Genomic DNA, 23204 nt, shown 5'->3' with positions numbered 1-23204 from the left:
AGTGGAACATTCAGGACTAATAACTGAATGACAACGAGAGAGAGGTAGTAAAGTACCTATGAGAATCACAGAAACAGGAGAGTAGAAAACGGCTTAAAATGATGTATACATCATTAGGCAACTGTCTAAACTTTAAAACTATAAGATGCTGTGTAGGTGCCAAGCTACAGTTCTTCACCAGGAGCTCCCTACATCCCTACATAGTGAAATCACAGATTTAATATATGTGCATGTCATAAATAGACTATGTGTAATATACATATATGAAGGCATGTATACACACTTGTATATATGTACATACCTGTGTGTGCATGTACGTATACAAAATATATTTGGATGCTAAGTGGGAATCTCTGGCTAGTATTATGGGGTGTCAATAAATACTCAAGGATGCTTACTGCTTTTACTCTGGCTGGCCCTCTGTGGTACACAGTAAATCCATAATGTGGGGAAAAAATTCTCAGAGGTAAAAATACAAACCTATTAAAGAGATTTACAGCAAATCAGGAAATAAAATTATCAGAAACTGGCTATTCTGGAAAATTTCCTATTAAGTTATATGTGCCAAATTAACAAACACATCAAAAGCATCCCACCTGAAAGAGCTGGCAACCCAATTAGAAGAGCTTGCACAGTTGATTCGATTACTGGGAATGGACTGTGGAACAGACATTTTCAGTGCTGGTGATTCTTCATATGGTTTTACATATTCACTAGGATGCATCAGGTATGCACCATTAACACATGTTTTAATTTTCATCACCTAAAATTTTTTTAAAAAAGTAAAACAGCAAAATCTCTAAAACCAGTTCATTATATCTCCTAGAAAATCTAGCTGATTTAACCTACTTAAGACATTCAATTATATCAAACCTAGTTAGCACACTGCTCTGCATTATTCAATACCATTAGGTAAATAAGTATGCTTGCATGTAAAATTCCTTGTAAGCATTAAATATAAAACTAATTACATGAAGAACTATTCAGATAAACTCTGGAAACAAAAAACTAAATATTGATGATTTTAGCATTAGAAGAATACAAACTGCTATGTGTAAATTTGCTAACAATATTTACTCATTAAGAATTTAGAATCCCCAATATTATGTAACACTGATACTCCAACACAAATCTTACATGCCTGTATGTCAAGTTGGCTATGACTTTGAAGAGATTTTCATTTACATGACAGTTTCATAATGCTCTCAATTGCGTTCTAAATCTCAGAAGTATTCCAACCACTGTAGATCCCAGAAATGAATCACAGGGAAAGCTACATCTAGAACTACACCAAGGGTTCTTTTTTGTGCCCAATCTCTTTGTGTTGAATTTTGCTTCTATTTTCCTTACTTTTGCTACAAATGTACCACTTGGAAAAATTTCCAAATATGATTAATTTTTGTCCAAGTAAAATGTTAATTAGCTGAGTTACAGATTAATTGTTTTTCCCAAAATAGTCAAGGAAACTGTTGGTTACTCAGTGCAAGAATTTAAATCAATGTTTTATTTTGAAATATGGAGTGAATTTTATAAAAATCACAAATCCTAAAAACAGTAATCATTGGGAAAAAATATACAAGTAGCAACAGTATACAAGTATAAGAAAAATACTGTACATATAAAAACATATAAACCATTCTTGCTACCAGTTACAACTTCATTTAAGTCAGCTAAGAGTTGGCTTTAAAGCTATTAGGATAATGGGATAGGTAAGACAGCTAAATTATATATCCACAAATATTTTGGGGCAAACATGAATACAAAACAGAACAAAAAAAAATCTGTAGTCAATTAAAAAACAAACCTCAATCTTGTCTGGATGAATTCCTGTTGTGAAATCAGGAGACTGCAAGTCTCTAGGACTACCTATTCCAGCATAACTACCTTCAGAGTCAGATGTCAGTAGTTCTGGAAGAGATTCTGTAGAGTTGGTTTTATCCAATTTTACCAAGCCTATGGTTTAAAATTTAAAAATATATTTTTAAAAAGGTAAAAATGCATAAAGTTATATTATGTATAAAGCATTTAAATGTGAAGTTCTATTGATCACAATTAATAATTTTAACCAAATCCATTATAATAAAATTCACATGCTTTCCTGAATTTCAGTGATACATGAAATTTAGATCAAAGGATTTGAAATGTTTTGTTTTGGAAGCATACAAGAAACACCAACCAGTTACTATTTCCCTTAGAAACATGTTATTTTTTCCAGCTTCCTAGCTAGTTCAAAACAAATGTTACGACAATATTCAGGGAGGCTTATCATTGGGTTGACCACATGGCAATGAGTTTTAGGGGCACAGTCACTCTTGAAGACTATCTACTAAGTCACCGAGGGGTTGTAGAGTTAGAAGAAGGAACGCTTACAACTACAAAATCACAGATGCTTAAAGTATTGAAGAAGTAAAATTTAGTATTTATTATTGCACTAAATAATGTACTCATTATTACACTAACAGAGAATAATGAATCTTCTATCTATTATAGCTTAAGACTCACCCATGGCAACCTTGAAAGCATCACTGCTACAACTGGAACTATGTTGCAACATCTCTGCTCCTGCATGTCCAAAATACATATGATAAAGGTAATATCATTTTTAAATCTATTGAATTTTTAAAATAATTTTTCAATAGTTTTGAAAGCTGCTCTATCATTTTTATTCTACAGAGTGGTACTATGTTTTATATATCAAGAACTTACTCCACAATAATGATAAGACAATTTAAAAGGAAAGTGATAAAAAAGGCTTACTACTCACCTGTGGAAGGAGAGTTCTGAATAATATCTGAAAGGTTATAACCCCCAGAGCTGTCTGAACGCTTTCGTGGCTTCTTTTTTGCTTTTGTTTTGGCCTTTTTGAAGAAAGCTTCTCTAACAAAAAACAAGCATCAAATGTCTTTAAATATAAAAGAAAACCTAAATCAGAGAAATCTAGAGTAAGTAAAATAGTTATGATCCTACAGTTTTACAAAGGTAATGTACTTAACCATGCTGTAGAATTCAGGCAAATGTGAAACAAACACAAGGACCAAACTTCTAGTCCTAACGGGCTATGTGATTCTGGGCTAATTACTTTGTGTCACACTTACTCTGTTTGCAAAATGAGGATAATAATTACCACATATAACCCAGACTTATTTCTATGAAACTGAGGAAATGCATGCAAAAATATTTTGCAAAGTTAAAAATACAATACAGATGCAAGATGTATTCCTCCTCTTCTGTATACAGAGTTAAATACTGCTATTTAGAATCACTGTATCATGCATACAACTAAATTGGAGCACATAATATTTTATGTCATTAGTCTCTCAATGCAAGATTAGACAGTAATGCTATCTCTGGTCCAATCCTAATAAAAAAGGGAAAAGATATTGATAGGCAATGCAACTAACTGAGCCATATCTATTTTCTATCATTTGTTACAAAATGACATGACATGAAAAGGAAAAATAAAACTGGTTAAAAAATACAGAAAAACATGAAAAGACATATGAACTGATGCAAAATGAAGTAAAACCAGGAAGGAAAAACACACACAGTGACTACAAAAAAGTAAATAGAAAGAAAATCAAGGCAACTGCAGGAAGGTTGGGATGAATCAATATATCTAAACAAATATATACACTACAAATCTATGCTGGAAAGAATACAAAGAAGGGAAAATTCTAAAAGAATGGACAAATCAAAGACAATATTTTCACCACCCAAAAAAGATGCTTGATAAAAAATCAGTAACTATTTTTCCATATATCTACTTTCTAAGATTCAAAGGTCTTTATGAGAATGATTACTGCACGAATTGAAAATATACTAGAAAATGAGAAGTAAAAAAAATAGGCTTTTACAAATTATTCTCTCAGACTATGTTTACATTAACACAAACTAATACAGAGAACAGAAAATACTACTGTGCTACTTTATTAAATCTTGATTTTTAAAAATCAATTCTGATTGTCAAATATGAAGTGAAGCATAAAATAGAGAGCCACATGTTCAATTAATCAATCAGTTAATCAACAAGCCTTTATTAGGCACAAACTACATGTCAGGCCCAGTGCTAAGCCCCAGGGATACAAAAGTAGGCAAAAATGCAAAAACAGTTGTACCCTCAAGGAGCTCATATACTAATGGGAGAGACAACCTGTAAACAAATAGGTTACGATATACGATAGACCTAGAGCAGAAGAAAGATATCAACAGAACGACATTATCAAACATATCAAACGAACCACATTTCAAGGAGGAAAAAAAGGCAAAAATAATGACGCTTACTGGTGTTCCATATTCATTTCTCCTTTCAAAAAAACATCAGCATCTTCTGCCTCCAAATAGCTGATATCTGGACCATCTTGATACGGTGTTATTACCCTTCTATCCATTGCTGGTATCTGTAGCATAACAGAGATGTTACACAATTCTTTTAAGAAAATCTCTACCTTTTTCTATATACAGATAGATCTTTAACTCTTATCAAATTACATTTATTACAAAATGTACTGAAATTAACAGGAAAATTCTGGGATGCCACAAACAAGTGGTCCACATTTCAAGCATAAGGGAAAAATTGTAATTAAAATACTAGTCAAATATAAATTATAATTAAAATACTAGTCAAATATAAATTTATAGGCCTAACATTCCATAAGACAGAAGAATGAAACTCCAAACTTTCCTGACATACTTATTCTCTAGTCCAGGTAAAAGAATGTTTTTACCTAATTCTTAGGGTTTAGTTGAACCTTAATTTCTTCATTTTCTTGTAATAACAAAGGATTATCTTTAAAACTATTAACTTCCACTCATTTAAAAATCAGAGTGCAATTCATTTTTTCCTTCAATGTTATATCTTCATTTCTTTATATATATATGTTCTGATGAGAGTCTAGTAGGGAGTACTGTCAGTGAAAAAACTTTCACTTCTTCATATAAAAGTGTACTAAGTATAGGAATTATTCAGAAAAAATTATAAAACTCACTAATAGACTGCTTTAGTTTTTTGTTTTTAGTTTTTTATATTTTTGCTCATCTTTACTACAATATAAACCTTACCATTTTTCTGTAGAACACAGAAAGATCCTTCAAAACATCATCACTTAGAACATCCAGTGTCCTATAAAATAAGATGGACAATTTATCTTAAGATTCATTTAATATGACATCCCTCTGTGGCCAAACCAAACCTAAAGAATTGGTTATTTTTATGTAGGCAATGATCTTGAATCAAAAATAAAACAGCTCATACTACAGAGTTGAAAAGTACTTTATCTGTTGTAATTAAATGGCAAGTAAGAACCATAAAGTTATAAAACATGACTTTAATATATTTATGTATTTATAACTTACTATCATTTAAAGAATTCCATCCCCATCTAGGTAAAACTCAATGACAGTGAAGTATTAAAGAAAAAGAGGCTAAGCATATATGCCCACATATGAGCAAACTAGAAACAAAAATTCTGACAGTTATTTTTTTTTCCTGAAGCCATCTTACACAAGTACAGTTATAGTACCTCCCAGTTTCCACCTCCCTGCTGATGTGAGTTGTGCAAATTGGAACCAATATTTCTGAGGATCCAGTTTGCCTGTAGTCATGAATTCATGCAAAGTTTAATTTGAAAAAAAAAAGTATGAGGATCAACTTAAAGATAATTGTCACAAAGAGAAAACATTAATAATTATTCTGCATTTTAAAATGCAATGCAAAAAAATGCTATCCAATATGGTAATGATCATAAAATTTAAATATCTAAACAAGCAAAGCATATGTGTGCATGTGTAAACGTGCACTCGCATGTGCACGCACACACGCACACATTTATTAAACTCTATGGGAGGATATTTGCATCAAAACAAGACATCAGAGACAACAACTGATGTCATGTAAAAGAGGGCTGGCTCTAGGGTAATAAGTGATAGACAAAGGCTCTAACACTGAAAGGATCACCAACTACACAAATTTAGGAAAATCACTTAATTTCTCTGAATTTTGTCATTTATAAAACTAGGATTAGGGGGAAAAGGTGGCACAGTAGGCAGAAAGCCAGCCTGGGGTTAGCAAAGATCTGGGATCAAGTCTTGCTTTAAAGATAATAACTACTTGACACCAAGCAAGGAACTTAATGTTTCCCCTCTCTCGGGGACTTTCCTATTTACTCTTAAGGGCCCCATCACTTCTGATTACCTAAACTGGAAATTTCAGTGTCATTCTCAATTCCTCACTTAAATTCAACCCACGTAGCCAATCTATTACCAGATCTCATTTTTCTCTTCACAACATCTCTTGGATGTGTCTCCTCCTCTCCTCCAACACAGCTACTTACCCTCCTGCAGGCCCTCCTGCAGGCCCTCATTACCTTATGCCTGGACTACTGCAGTCCTCTTCTGGCTGCTCTCCCTTCATTAATTTTCTTCCCACATCCAATCCATTCTCCACTCAAATGTCAGTGATTTCCCTAAAGCCCAAGTCTTATCATGTCAAACACTCCCCCACTGTGTCCCCATTCATTGAACTCCAATGGCTCCACATTACCTCCAAGATTAAATATAAAATCCTCTGTTTCATTTTTAAACTCCTTTATAAACAGGACTCTTTCTACCTTTCTAGTCTTATACTTTTCTCCACATATTTTACAATCCTTCCATAGTGGCCTTCTTACTGTTTCTCTCACACAACACTCCATTCTCTTAACTTCATGCCTCTGCTCTTTATACTGTAGGCCTGGAATACTTTCCCTTTTCACCTCTACCTCCTGGCTTCCCTGAAGACTCAATTCAAATCCCATCTTCCACATGAATCCTAGTCACTACTTCCTTTCTACCCCCCTCAACACACATACTATTAGGGCCTTCCATCTGAGATCAGCTTTCTTTTACATTTGGATATATCTCATATGCATGGGCTTTTGAATTCTGTCTCCCCCACTGCACTTTGAGAGGCAGAGACTTGAGCTGGTGTCTTTCCTTGTAATTCTCAGCTCTTAACACAATCCCTGGCACACAGTAAGCTCTTAATAAATGTTTGTTGACTGTTGATGTTCTCAGTGTACCAGTCATCTCTCTAAGAATATATATTGTAGATGATTTTTCTAATCTGTACTGGTAGAAATATCTATGCAACAAATTCCCTATGCTAATGAAATCACAGATATAGACTTTAAAAAAAAGGCTAACTGCTACTTATTCTATGAACTCTACTATGAACAGGTGGTTATGAGGCTCTAGTAAGAAAAATTATATAAAAAGGCTTTCTACAGCACCTTAAACATCAGTTATTATTGCTACTTTTAACTCCCAAATTAACTAGACCCTGAGATCAATAATATTTAAAATTATTCTATTAACATTTTTACCATTATATGTAAATATCTATGTAACAAGTTACAGAATTCATTTACCAAACCTACCTTGCTTCAAGTAAAGCTGCCATATTTAGCCCCATAAACTGTAAACAAGACAGTTTCAATTGCTCAGCATTATACATTACTGCAAACTCCAATGTCACAGCATTCTTTAGAGTAACTGCAAAAGAAGATAGTTATTAAAATTAGATAAACTGTTATTTCAAGGAATAAAATGCACTTAATTCCAAGGATTTCGGAATTTCTGAGCTCAGAACAATAAAAAGTAGGATCAAGCTTGCTCTCAAAGAAAACAAATATAGCGATAGATACACAATATGGTTTTTACCCAACTTTGCCACAAATTCAAGAGACATACAAACTGAAACGTTTAAAGGGAAAACAAATAAATAAGAAAAACAATCATATAGAATATTAACAAGTTATTTTAAGAGTAGTACAGAAAATTTTTTGAAAATCTTTTGCCTACCAAATATATCAGAATAATTTTAAGTTTGGGAGGTTTTAATTTTAGCATAAATGTTAATAGTATGTTGCTCTTAATGACTAATGTAACAATGTAGTTTCCTAAAATCCTCCCCCACAAATTGAAGGAATAATTTTGCATTTACAGTATGTAGTTTTTTTGGAACAGTTTTAAATTATTTGATTTTACATGATCACATAAAAATGACTGTTTTATACTAATATGCTATATTATTACTTACAGAAAAAATGAATACTAAAATAAAAGCTTTCCTCTCTAGAATTATAGTCAATGAATGGCCACTGGGTTTCAATAGAGCAGAAGCTCCTATGGAGTATGATGATCTTGGAAATCTTTAAATTGTCAACATTCACAACCTAGTTCTAACAATTTTTAATGTAGTTTGAAGCTGAATTACAGTTCTTAAAAGGCACCGTATGCAACCTCAAAATGAATGCAGACTTAAAAATTAACTTATACACTATCTACAACTTGAGAGAATTATCTATTTCTCCTACTCAGTCTCATTCTCACCAACTCATTTAACTCAGTCATCTTACAATTGGTTCTTCTGTTGTTCTACACACACACACACACACACACACAGAGTCATTTTTCAGGCAGGAAAAGTAATAGTATTTTACAATGAAAACATCATGCTTAACTATATAAAACAGCTTCATATGGAATAGTAAGTTAAAACAGGAAGTTAACAAATATATAAGCAGTTACTGTCTTTTTAATGCATTTTAATAAGAAACAAGTCTTCTGCTGCATGATGTCTACGATAGAAAAACACTACATTAGACATCTGATGACTTTTTTACAAGGCATATACATATTAGGATAAACTTTATTTTTGACATTGCTGTACATTTCATTCACAAACTTAAAAATACATATAAATACATTATTTGATTTTTGTCCAGAAAAGATTTTTTTTTGTTACCAGCTGTTTTCCCTAAGGGTTTTGTCATGATGTCATTGATTTTATGGTCACACCAACTCATGGAATTTGAAAAATGTTACTAGGGTATTTTGACCTGAGTTTTTTAATAAGCATTGACTAGAACTATCCTAATAGCCAACTCCACATGGCAATACAGTATGCCTGTAAAATTTACATATCATATGTATACATACACAAAAACACACAGGCATAAACACAAAAAGACACACTGAAATTAAATCATGGGTTCGTTTTAAATTTACAATTGGAAGGGCCCTTAGAGGTAATCTAGTTGAATTACCTCATTTACTGGAGGAGGAGACTGAGGTCCTGGCACACAGCAGGCATTTAATAAAAGCTTATAGATTGTTACTTGCCCCCAAGTTCATAGAAGTGTCACCCATGTGACTGGAAACAAGGCAAAAGGCTAAGAAAAATGTAGTAGTTCTCACAACTACCAGTAGAGAAAGTCAGCATTTGGTAAATTCTGAACAGGACAATGTTTCCGTCAAATCCAGACTACAGCAGAGCCAGGTTTCAGTTGTCCAAAATCTTTGCATCAAATATTTGATAAAGTTATGATATTCAAGTTACACAGTAAATTAGCATGAAAAAGGCCAGGTGCCACTCCCCAATTGTTAAGTGGTCAAAGGATATGAATAAAGATCTCAAAAAAGCTGGAAACTAAAAACCAGATAAAACATTGTTTCAAATCATTAATAGAACTACAAATTAAAAACTCTAAAGTTTCAACTCAACCATTAAATTAAGATGAAAAGAAAAACAGAAATAGTCAATGTTGAAGTGGCTGTAGCATGGAAGCTTTGTGAAATACTGTTGGCATACCGTGAGTTGTTCCAACTATTTTAGAAAACTATTTTAAATTAAGCAACACAAGGAAATCTGAGAGTATATAGCAAAACAAAAGTTAGATTGAAACTAAAAATTTGCCGAGGCTAACATATTCTGTGTCTTAGAATATAAACTCCTAGAGGGCAGGGACTATGTATAGATACTACATATGCAATAACTACTTGAATGCTTTCTGAATGTGAAATTCTGACTGAATGACTTCAATTATAAATGTATATTATGAACATTTTATTTAAATAATATGCAATATATTCATTTAAATCCAATGGTATATAATACATCAAGCCAATCTTTAATGCCAATGCTAAATTAAAAAAAAATTTGAAGAATTGAAGTTACCCCCAAGAGTGTGTGTTCATAGATGCTCATGTATACTCCTATAAGTTTAAGGACTTACTGGAATATGAAGACATGACTATAAAGTAATGAAACCCCATTTCTTTTTTTTTTTAACTTTTTTGGCTGGGTAATGGGGTTAAGTAACTTGCCCAGGGTCACACAGCTAGTAAGTGTTATGTGTCTGAGGCCACATTTGAACTCAGGTCCTCCTAAATCCAGGGCTGGTACTCTATCCACTGCACCACCTAGCTGCCTCCACGAAACCCCATTTCTACAAGACACACTAGAAAACTCTTCTGATTATTTTCTAAATATATCAGGTAAAAATTAGTTTATAATTACATGCTAGTTTCAGAAAACAGCTCAAGATAAAGCAAAAAATCAAGCAAAATAAAATATTTATACCCTTTGGACACAAACCCAATGGAAAGCAAAGATAGAAAGTTCTTATAAATGCCAAAATATTCATAGCAGCACTTTTTGTGATAACAAATAACTATAAACAAAATGAGGGTGGGAATACTGATTAGGAAATGGCTAAACAAATGGTGGCACACTGATGTAAACTAAACATTTAATGGCTACAATGTGAATGGAAAGAACAAAACTAGACAAGAGTAGTCCCAATTAAGAGTTGAGAAAATGTACCTTCCTCCTTTTGTTCAAGATGGAGGACTATGAGGAAGCAATGTCAAATATGCTATCAGATACTATGTATAGTTGATTTCATTTTATGAATAAGTTTGTTTTTTTTTAATCTGTTATAAAGAAAGGTTCAGTAGGTAGGGGACATAGAAGAATGGGTCTATCAGATTGATTTAAAAGCAAAAGGAAATAAAACAAACAACAAAAAAATGAAATTTATGCCAGGGCTTCAGACAAATCATTAAAAAAAGATAACATAGAAGATACAACTAGGCTTAGTGGTTACCAGCTAAAATATAGGCTCACTGGCATAGAGTGGTTCTAGTTGATCACCTTTCCAACATGTCAATGGGCATTGTATAGAAAAGCATAGCAAGAAAGGTTTGCCTAACATTGGAAAACATAAAACTGACTTGAAAAATAAATCATCAGCTTTGATGTTAGCCAGAGAAATTATAATTAATATCCTACATAAAAAATTACAAAGACTTTAGAGTGACCTGAGACTCCACAAAAAAGGAATAAAGTTGAAGCAGCCCACTTTGGTGTACTGAAAATGGTTTGCTGTTGTTGTTGTTGTTGTTGTTGTTGTTGTTGAGTTGTGTTCAACACCTGATGATCCTGTGGACCATACTGCCCATTGGGGTTTTCTTGGCGAAGATGTTGGAGTGGTTTGCCATTTCCTTTTCCAGTGGATTAAAGCAAAAAATAGGCTAAATAACTTGCCCAGGGTCACACAGGTAGTAAATTTCTGAGGTCAAATCTGAATTCAGGTCTTCCTGACTCCAGGCCCAACACTCTGTCCACTGAGCCACCTAGCTGCCTCCATAAAAATGTGACCAAGGTTAAAAGCTTATGTGATAATGGGCAGATCACTTAACCAACAAATGGGGTTATTTATACTGCACACCTGACAGGACTGCTATGAGGTTCACACTTTGCAAATCTTAAAGATCTATGTAAAATGTGAATTATCATTATCTCATTTTTTTTAAAAATTAGATCTATGATTTCACTGATACAAGGAATTTACAGTGAGGAAACTCGCTCTACCAAACAATGCAGATAGGGCACTTGTTCTGCTACTTATAATATCAGAATTTTCTGGTGAGAGTTGCACTAAGGGATAAAGTGGTTTATCCAGGGGAAAAAGTCAGTATTTGTTAAAGACAGAATTCAAACCCAGGTTTTCTGACTCCAAAGCCAGCTTTCTTATCCACATGCTGCTTCTGTAGCAAGAACTATCTCCCTAGAAGCTAAAAAAAAAAAATAGCTTGAACCAACTTGAAAACTTATTAACAGTACCACATAGGAAAAATACTCACGTTTTTCTGTTATTGCTACTTCACAGATTTCTTTCAATCGAATTATTAGTAGTTGATCGCCACCACAAGAACATTACAAACAAATTCCACACTTTGAGAGTCTAAATATTAAAGGAAAAAATTTTGATCATGTTATTAAAACAACATTTTAAGCTATCTAGAAAGGAAGGAAACAAACCAAAAGACTAAATATTAAGTCACCAAATACAGAAAACTAGTATATGGTATTCTGAGAAAAAAAACATTCTAAAGGTTCTTGTGGCATATGAGACAATAATGATGCTGTTTGTTTATAAGTTTTAAAAGGACATCTTATTCTGGGTTGATTAACATTTTAACGACCGGTACAAGTATACTAAAATACCTTGGCATATAACAATAATGCCCAAAGAAATCTAATTCTAGCTAATACCAGTAGTCCTGCTACTGAGATGCTGAATTAGTTTCCCATAGGTCCAACCTAGTTATCTCTCATACAAGTAAACATAATAAGGTCTATAGAGGCACAAAGTTGTTCAAAACAGCTTTTACTATTCCAGGACCACAGGAGACATTCTAACATACAATTCCTACATTGCACTCTTTGTTTTCTGATGAAGGAAATGTACTTGTGCCACTCATGTATACAATGATCTTTATGCATTCTTCCATTTGAATATGGTTGTCTATAACGTTTTCTGAATCAATCTTCAATTATCTGTACCCATGGACAGTGGCAATCAATAACAAACAATGAAAAACATCTAATATCTAAGAATCATCTTTGGGACACATCACATAAATATTTTACAGCAGACTTTCTTGTTCAAAATTTGCTTAAACTAAAAATCAACATTAGTACATATTTTCTGAGTACATAACAGGTGAGGGGTGGTGGGAGGACAGAAAGGAAGGAAGTCTGAGAATATATAGCATAAAAAAAGTAAGTTAGATTGAGACTAGAAATTTACTGAGGCTAATATATTCTGTATCTTAGAATATAAACTTCTACAGGGCAACGACTATGTATATATACTCCATATGCACTTTACTTAAATGCTTTCTGAATGTGAAATTCTGGCTAAATGACTAACTATAAATGTGTATTAGAGCATTATATTTAAATAATAAATATTTTCATTTAAATCCAATTGTATATAATGTCTAATGTCATGCCATTCTTTAGCACCAATTTCAAATTAAAAATATATTGAAGAATTTAAGTTACCTTACCCTGAGAGTTCACACATGCTAATGTATACTCCTGTAAGTTTAGGGATTTACTAGAATGTAGAGACAGGACTATAAAGTTAACGAGATCCCATTTCTACAAGATGCACTAAAAAACTCTTGATTATTTCCTAAACACATCAAGTAAAAATTAGTTTATAATTATTCTGTTTCCAGGAGACAGCTCAGCTATAAATATTATTTGCTATACCTATATGCTTAAATTGCTGCCAAAAAAAAAAACAACCCCTAAAGTTTCCTTAAAGAGTGCTTCTGTGCAGACACCAATGGCTACTCACAACCTTTTATCAAAAGCAGAGAAAAATGTTATTCACACCACTTTGGAGAGCAATTTGGAACTATGCCCAAAGGGCTATAAAAATGTGCGTACCCTTTGACCCAGCAATAGCACTTCTAGGGCTGTATCCCAAAGAGATCAGACAAATGAGAAAAGGACCCACATGTACAAAAATATTTATAGCATCTCTTTCTGTGGTGGCAAAGAATTGGAAATTGAGGGGATGCCCATCAATTGGGGAATGGCTGAACAAGTTGTGGTATATGAATGTAATGGAATACTATTGTGCTATAAGAAATGATGAACAGGCAGACTTCAGAAAACCCTGGAAAGATCTGTATGGACTGATGCTGAGTGAAGTGAGCAGAACCAGGAGAACGTTGTACACAGCAGCCACGCTGTGCGAGGACTGACTTTGACAGACTTAGCCTTTCTCAGCAATGCAAGGATCTAAGACAAATTCAAAGGTCTCATGACGGAAAATGCTATCCACATCCAAAGAAAAGAACTATGGAGTTTGAATGCAGATGGAAGCATACTATTTGCTATTTTTTTCCTTCTGCTTTGTTTTGTTTCCTCTTTCTGGTGGTTCCTCCTATTGGTTCTAATTCTTCCTTACAACATCGCTAATGTGAAAATATGTTTAATAAGAATGTATATGTATAATCTATATTAGACTGCGGGCCATCTTGGTTGGGGGGAGGGAAGGAGGTGGAGAAACATTTAAAACTCAAAAGCTTTATGGAACTGATTGTTGATAAATCAAAAGAAATTAATTTAAAAAAAAGAAAAAAATTTTATTCACACCAAGAAAGTTATTAATTAAAACCTAGGTACAAGATGACATATCAAGTTATTGGTTTTAAATTAAACAATCACTAAGTATTAGAATTGACATTATAAGTTTATAAGTTAATATATCTGCTTAGCAAGAGGGAAAATGAAACTCATAAAATTCCACTGCAGAATTAACTTCAGCAATCAGACTAGTACATGTAAAATTTATTACTGTAGGATTTCATTAATTGACTAAAATTGTACTACAATTCTGTCTCAGGTAAGTCTTTTTATTCTAGTCTAGTTATTCAACAACTATAGCTCAACTACTTCTACTAAGACAGTGAATACTGTATACAATCCTCTCTCTATCCTTCAACAATTCAAAACAAACATTTCATAAGCGCCTACTACATGTGAGGCACTGAGGGTACAAAGACAAAAACAAAACAGTCACTGCCTCTACTAGGCAATTCTTACAGTGAACCTGTATTGACAGGGAGTTTCCTCAGCCAGGAATTCCAGCCTGTGCTAGAACTCAGTATTGTAGAGGTGAAAATAATAAACACTATTGTGAATAATAACAGTAACAATTGTTATTACTATTATTTAGCACTTTATAGTTTCAAAGTGCTTTACAGATACTACCGCATTTTGTCTTTTTTTTCCCTCTGCTTCATCAATGCTAGCCCTATTTCCTAGCTCAATTCCCAGGGACTCAACCTATTTCAATTACCTATTCAAATCCTTATCAGAGCCACTTCTAATAAAACAAATGTCTTTTGCTAATACCATAACTCTATACTATGTTCCCAAGATAAACATAACACAAACTGGTTCCAGATAAATATACCTAAAATTATACATTTTGAGTTGCAAGGGACCCCAGAGGTCATATAGTCCAAAACTTTCTCATTTTACAAATGAGGAAAACAGGCTCAGAGAAATTTTTCAGTGGTTTTAAGTAGAAGAGGACCTCAGTCCATGTTCATTCTGTGGTATTTCTACTATATCTTTTGTGGTGGGTAAAAGATGAAATGACTGAGGAAACAAAGGTTTGAGCTTCAGAGCATGTTGATTTATTAAGTAATGCAGGATAATGCAACAAATCAGGACTAGTTGCCTTCCTCAGCTTTGGAGCTGGATCCCGAATATAGGAGGAGACAGACTTTAATACATTAAAAACAATTAATCAAATAAGTCTAGTTAATCAAAAGGAAACAATACAATATTAAGTAATTTGATCTTTAATTGGATGAAAGGTTAGGGACTTTCCAGGATGGGAGAGGGAGAGTAAACAGGTGCAGTTCCCTGAATTCATAAAAAGATGTATCCCACAGCTACTATAAATATTTTTGTACATATGGGTCCTTTTCTCATTTGTATGATCTCTTTGGGATACATCTTTTCACAGTACTGCCAAGATAGGATTATAATTCTATAGATTTTTTTGTACTGTCTACAACTCAAAAAGGCATATTCAGTTATTTCAAAGTATGGAAGCTTGATTGTTTCCTAGATTCCTACACTTAAAAGAATTCAGTGCTGTCAGGACCAAAGTATTCAATGCATACATACACAGCAAGGAAGAAGAAGTGGAGGCACTAGGTTTTTAAAAACAGCATCCCTCTGACATAACTGAAATCGATACATATCCCAATAAGCCATATATTGAACACAAACTAGCATTATCTAGGTTGTATTTTGGGGCAGCTAGATAACAGTAACAGGCTTGGAGTCAGGAAGACTCATCTTTGTGGGTTCAAATCTGGCTTCAGACACTTACTAGCTGTGTGACCCATGGCAAGTCACTTAACCCTGTTTCTCTCAGGTTTCTCTTCTGTAAAAACAGTTGGAGAAGGAAACAACAAACCACTCCAGTATCTCTGCCAAGAAAACCCCAAATAGGGTTACGAGGAGTCAGACCCAACTAAAAAAAGACAGGATAACAACAATATTGCATTTTTATTTATTTTGTTAAACATCATCTAATTACATTTTAATCTGGTCTGGAGAGTCTGCTGCAAGTTTGACAGTTCAGTTGTAAACAGTTATGTACACAGTCCATTTAGGAATCATCATAAGATCATAACTTTCAATCTGGATAGAAACTCAGGGGTCATCTAATTCATCCACTTTATTTTACAGATAATGAAACTAAGGTCCTCTGAATTTAAGCGACTAACCCAAGATCACACAGCATTAAGTGGTGGAGCAAGCCAGTAGGGTGGATAGAACTTGCTTGAAAAGGGTTATTTCAAAACAGATGTTTAACATGATTTTATAGTGCTGAGCTTAAACAGAAGCCTTAGAACTAAAGGAACTGAGGAGATTAGGACAGCAAGTGGTTAATTGTGGGAATTAAGTGGACCATACTGATTCCATTTTGTGACTCAATTTTGGAGTTAGTTTGGTTGCCTTTCTATTTCATTAATGGTCTAATCCAATTTCTGTCTTGTTAGAAAACTTGATATTCAATTGCGAGAATTGTGAGATAATCTTATTGACCTGTTTGAACATAGTCCTGCATGGCTGGGAAGTTGGATCTCTACCTGATGCTTAGAGACCTTTAACTAAGGACCTAAGTCATGCTGACCAGAAACTCAGATCCAAAGATTTAATGCAAGGAGTTTTGTCCCAATTATACATCTTAAGCAACCCATACGTTTTATCTGAAAACTGAAGCCACATGACTAATCAGTTATTGTTGCCATGTTCCTTTGATTGTTTACAGACACTTCGGGGGGGGGGGGGTGGGATACATCTTTTTCTGAATTCAGGGAACTGCACCTGTTTACTCTCCCTCTCCCAACTTGGAAAGTCCCTAACCTTTCATCCAATTAAAATCAAATTACTTAATATTGTATTGTTTCCTTTTGATTAACTAGACTTATTTGATTAATTGTTTTTAATGTATTAAAGTCTGTCTCCTCCTATATTCAGGATCCAGCGCCAAAGCTGAGGAAGGCAACTAGTCCTGATTTGTTGCATTACCCTGCATTACTTAATAAATCAACATGCTCTGAAGCTCAAACCTTTGCTTCCTCAGTCATTTCATCTTTTACCCACCACAAAACAGAATCACTTCAGACACTAACTTTACTCCCTTACCATTACAGGGCTAACTAAAATAATTAAAAATCATACAGAAGTACCTCAGGAAAAGAGACATACTCCCTATAGCCTAAAGAACAGAAATCTTAAAAGGAGGAAACTGTTAATTAAATGTTTGCATATAATCAGATGAGATAATATGAAGAAAAAACATTTTAAGCTAAAAAATATTACATAAATGTAAGTCACCTGTTTATAAATTAATAAATGTTGAACTTAATTACTAAATTAAAAAGATAGTTAAAATTACCATAATATCTTATCTGAAAAACATTACAATTAACTTAGTAGTTAAATGTCTTGTTTTACTATACATTTTCCATTAAATAGATACACACATTAAATTCTGCAAGATGGATGAGTTCTAGGTTTGCAGATGATTTACAAATAGTGGCTAAATGGATATTCTCCTAAAATAAAGAATATGAACTATCACAGCAGAAATTTCATCACTCTTTCTGTTTAAAAGAGGAGATCTGTTATATAGCAAATCCTGACCTCATAATTCTAAAAGATAATTTGGTATTCTGTGAACTCTTCAAGATCTCAGTCTGGGACAAATCCTTACAAATGATTAAAATATGACAATTATTGAAGGGACCCTAAAAACTATCAAGGGGCCATAACTTCTAAAAGGTTCCCTTTGTCTTTTCATGTCTTATCCAGATTTTAAGTCTCTAGAAAAAAGCTTTTTCATCTTGTTGCATTTTGCAATCCTATGAAGCAATGAAGAGTCACATAAGGGTCACAGTGCAAACGTTTCTAAATTCTAGCTCAGTCCAAATGTTTCCAAATTCTAGCTCAGTCCAAATGTTTCCAAATTCTAGTTCAGTCCTTGGCCCTTGTTCTTACAATGCTATGCTAAATTTACAGATAAATGTGGGCAGAAAATCAAGAAATAAATCAAATACTTCAGAGAGATGGTTGAGTAGGTACTAAACTATTTTGGGAATTCTCTGACTTTACCATGTCTTTACATCAGGTAGCTTCTTCCCCTCTTCTTCTTCTCTCACTTCCCTCCCCCTTTCAGCTTCCTTTTGTGTTTTGTCTTCCTCCAATAGACTGTAAGCTCTTTGAAGACAAGGACTGCACGGTCCTTTTTCATATTGGTATCTCTAGTATTTAAAGTGCCTGGCACATACTAGGAACTTAATAAATGTTTAATGACTATTTACTGAGGTACTAGTTATCACATTTACCTTGGCTGCTCAGATGTTAAAAATTCATATTGTTCTGGAAAAATTACAAAATCTTCTGACATAATAGCCAATAATATTCCTGTATCTTCATTAAAACAGTTGAAACACTTAACTGAAAGCTTATCTCATATTAATTCAGTTGAAAATTACATGAATACTAACTTCAGTAAATTGTTTCTCCATTTTGTTAATACCTTTTATTGCAGGGGCTTCATCAGTATAAAGGTAATCCAAGATAACTTGTAGTACATCAGAACGTATTGGCATTTCCAGAGCAGCACAACTGGAAGCCTAAATAAAGTTTGATATATATGTGTATATATATATATATATATATATATATATATATATATATATATATATGTATATATATTTACATATGTATATGCACACACATACACACCACATATGTGTTGTAAACTGATTTAAAGCATAGACAGACATCACAAATTTCTTCAAACAGAGAATCAGGTTTAACACATAACAGTATAGAAATTATTTCTAAACATATTCAAACAAACACCAAAGAATAAGAAAATATTACTTTTTATAAATCAGCATACAGCATGAAAGAGAAACAAAGGAAATAATACACTATCCACAAACAAGATGGTACTGACAAAGAGTTGAGTATATCCAAATAATAATTAACAAATTTTAATTGCACTGTTTTTACCACCAATTTTATGTTCTAAAAGTTACTATTTTTCATATGCTCATTTTGTTGGTGGAATTCAACAAAAATTCATATTAAATGAATAAAAACTTATGCAAAAGTAAAATAGCTGAGCGATATGTCTGAGAAATATTTCAAAAGCTAGTGTGTCAAGTATTTTCATTAGGTCACACACAGCTCACATTAAAGAAAATAATTTTCAAAATACTTAAAAATCAACGCTTCAAAATAAAACCATATTTTCTATAAGATTAGATTAACAAACACACCAAGCTATAAGCTAGTGGATTAGAATACAATAACATAGTAGTTACAAAAGATTGAATTACTGAAGAGGATATGTATATTGTTAAACTTCTTAAAAGTTCAGCACCTTAAAAGTTTAATTTACCAGAGAAAGTTTGGATGATCAGTTTATATAGACACAGAGACATAGGTATAGATAGATATAAATTAATTTCTAGGTATGATTAAAGAATGAATATTAACATGACATATATGTTTCTACTTAAAAACATACCTCAATCCATGAGCTACTCAGCATGCTATGAAAATATTCTGGAAGGGAAAAACAGAAAAACTAATTTAATCTAGACAAGTAAAGTATGCTAGTAGATAAATTATGAAACTGTATATATACATACCAAGCCTAGCACAAAGTACACATCTGTGACAGGGGAATTCTTTCCCATCCACTGACTTCATGGTCACATCACAAAGAAATGAACTGTAAAACAAAATACATATCTGAAGCAAATGCCATTTCTTTGCTTGAAAAAATAAAGCCATTTCTTCATAATAAAAAGTTAAATCTTTACTAGTTTCAAAAACAGTATTTATTTAGCACTAAGAACGTGCCAGGCAGTTTAACCATCAAATAGAACATAAGAAAAATTGGTAGAAAAATATTTGTGACAACTTTTTTTTCTAGTGGCAAAGAACTGGAAACTAAGATGGTGCCAATTGGGAATAGCTGGACAAAGCATGGTATGTGAATGTGGTATAAATGATGAAATACTGTTGTTCAGTAGGAAACAATAAAAGAAATAGTTTCAGAGATATCTGGATATATTTGTATCAAACAAAGCAGAATGAAGTGAGCAGAAGCAGAAGAACTTATACAATAATACTAATGTAAAAATAAATATTAAAAACTTAAGAACTTTATTCAGTGCCATCAACAACCATGATTTCATAGGACTGATAATGAAGAATGCTATACACCTCCTGAAAGACAGGCAATGGACCTGATGTAGGATGAAAGAGAGATTTTTGGACAGAGATACTATGGGAATTTATTTTGTTTGAACGTGTTTATTTCTTACAATAGTTTTTTTTCTTTTTTTAATGAGGGAAAGGTAGAAGAGAAAAAAGAGAAATGTTTAAGAGCTTAATAAATGCTTGTTGACTTAACTGAAAAAATACCCCAAAAAATATGTATAGTTACATGTAACATATCACAGACACTTGATATTTGGGCTCAGACACTAGCTGTGTGACCCTGGGCAAGTCACTTAACCCTTTTTGCCTCAGTTCCTCATCTGTAAAATGAGCTGAAGAAGGAAATGACAAACCACTCTACTATCTTTGCCAAAAAGCCCCAAATAGGGCATGAAGAACTGGATACAACTGAAACAACTGAACAACAATATGGTCATAGCAAATGAGTAAGATGTAAATTAAAATATGTAGACATACCAAAAAAAAAAAAACACCAAACACATTGTAATTGTTTCTTTCAAAAAAGAGTTTGTCTTTCTAGACAAGTTAGTATGCATATATCCTTAAGAATCAATCCTTTTCAAGAATAACATACTCATCATACTACTAAAGTTATTTACATTCCAGCATAACAGGAAGGAATAAAAGGGAGGGAGGGAGGGAAAGAGGAAAAGAGAAAGTAATGGAGGGACAGAGGGAAGAAAAAAGGGAGAAAAGGGAAGGAAGAAGGATCCCCTCCATCAATAAAGTTCTTCTATCTTATATAGTTTCCTGTACTGCACCAACTGCTACACACCTCCCCCATATTCCCAAGAAAGATGACTGGTAACAGATAAAAGGAAGGAACAGGTAAGGTACCCCAAAGTGAAGTCTAAGCCCATTTCCTAATCTGAATAACAAAAACAAGCATAGAAGGAAAAAAAAACCCTTCAATTTTCCAACTTACCATTGTTTCTGATTTAGTTTTGGTTTATTTCCAGTTTCTGTTGTAACAACAACATTGATTTTTCCGTTTTCAAATTTGACTCCATTCAGCCTACAAAATAAACAAAAATGCCCACTTAGTATAAAAATTCCATTCTGCCACCTAAAAAATTTCTAGGTAGCATATTTTCTAAACATTAGGAAAAGATAAGATATATTCTTGTCATACAAGTTTAAGGAGTATTTTGCTTTAGGGGGCTGCATAATATGACCTAATTTTATAGTCTTTCAAAACTTAGGGACAATCAGTTCTAATCCTGTCATGACACAAGATCCTAGGAAAATCACTTAAATTTTCTACACTTTTTGTTTCTTCATCAGTAAAGACAGTCAGAAGACAGGTCCAAATGTCACAGGGACACGTGATATAAATATACATATACAAGGTCAACCCACAGAGTCTAAGGAGAAAATAAATATAAGAACAGTTTTTCTCAACAATTCCAAATTTGTAGCTTATTGCTCACCTGATTCTTTCCTAAATTCAACACCACTGCAGAATTTAGTTAAGTAACATATGATAAGTCGACTGCAATATACCATTATAAGAGTAGATCCCAGAAATAAAGAACAATAGAGCTACAATAGTAAAGAAGGGCTAAATACATTTGTTAAAAGAACACTTAGCATTGCTTCTCTGCCAATAAATAATTTTGAATTTCTGGTCACTACTGGTAACTAACAATTTCTATTTCAGAATATTTCCAGTCATAAGAATGACTTATAAAATAACAATGACTTAGGAGTCAGGAGACTAAGGTTCTAGGCCTAGCATTGCCATTGGTGAGTTATGGAGCTCAGTTAAACCAATCGCTCAGTAATTCAAGTTCTTTATCTATAAAAGAAGGTTGGGGGGCAGCTAGGTGGCACAGTGGATAGAGCACCGGCCCTGAATTCAGGAAGACCGGAGTCCAAACCCAGCCTCAGACCAAACACTTGACGCTTACTAGCTGTGTGACCCCGACGCAAGTCACTTAACCCCAACTGCCTTTAAAAAAAAAAAAGTGGGCCTGGATAACCTCCGAGATTCCTTCCAGCTCTCCAGCCTATGACTTAAGAACCCATCACTCTACATGCACACAAGTACAAAACTTAGGCTCTTCCCTCAAGAAGTTTACAGTCTAATTTGAGATCCATTATTAAGGCATATGAAAAACAATTAAACTCTATGACCAAATTTTGTTTCAGTAATTACTGCCCATTATGAACAATGGCACAGAATTCTAGGGAATTATTAGCAGGAAAAAATAGGTTTTTTTGTTTTTGGTGATTTTTTTATTAATTTATTTTGATTTAGCAACAATCATTTCCATAAGCTTTTGAGTTTTAAATTTTTCTCCCCATCCCTCCCCAAGACAGCACACAATCTGAAATAGGTTATACATATACATTCCTAATAAACATTTTCATATTAGTGATGTTGTAAGGAAGAAATAGAACCAACAGAAGGAACCACCAGAAAGAGGAAACAAAACACAACAGAAAGAAAAAAAAAAACAGCAAATAGTATGCTTCCATCTGCATTCAAACTCCATAGTTCTTTCTTTGGATGTGGATTGCATTTTCCATCATGAGGCCTTTGGAGATGTCTTAGATCCTTGTATTGGCGAGAAGGGTTAAGTCTATCAATATTAGTCATTGCACAACGCGGCTGTTACTGTGTACAACGTTCTCCTGGTTCTGCTCACTTCACTCAGCATCAGACCATACATGTCTTTCCAGGTTTTTCTGAAGTCTACCTGTTCATCGTTTCTTACAGCAC

The 23204-nt window shown here is 33.4% G+C and overlaps 1 protein-coding gene across 1 annotated transcript in view; it reads right to left on the bottom strand.

Moving 5' to 3' along the window:
- The window catches only part of IBTK (inhibitor of Bruton tyrosine kinase), an 89796-nt gene that overhangs the window by 20820 nt on the left and 45772 nt on the right, over positions 1–23204 (bottom strand). The window contains 13 exon segments of the mRNA XM_020969901.2: positions 597–763; positions 1805–1953; positions 2503–2562; positions 2765–2877; positions 4282–4397; positions 5059–5119; positions 7413–7527; positions 11965–12024; positions 12027–12065; positions 18756–18852; positions 19758–19795; positions 19882–19964; positions 21405–21494. Of these exon segments, the coding sequence (XP_020825560.1) occupies positions 597–763; positions 1805–1953; positions 2503–2562; positions 2765–2877; positions 4282–4397; positions 5059–5119; positions 7413–7527; positions 11965–12024; positions 12027–12065; positions 18756–18852; positions 19758–19795; positions 19882–19964; positions 21405–21494 (1188 nt within the window).

Source organism: Phascolarctos cinereus, unplaced genomic scaffold, assembly GCF_003287225.1.
Source record: "Phascolarctos cinereus isolate Bilbo 61053 unplaced genomic scaffold, phaCin_HiC Scaffold_5;HRSCAF=322, whole genome shotgun sequence".
Classification (NCBI taxonomy): Eukaryota; Metazoa; Chordata; class Mammalia; order Diprotodontia; family Phascolarctidae; genus Phascolarctos; species Phascolarctos cinereus.
This window is presented reverse-complemented; position numbering and strand designations above follow the sequence as displayed.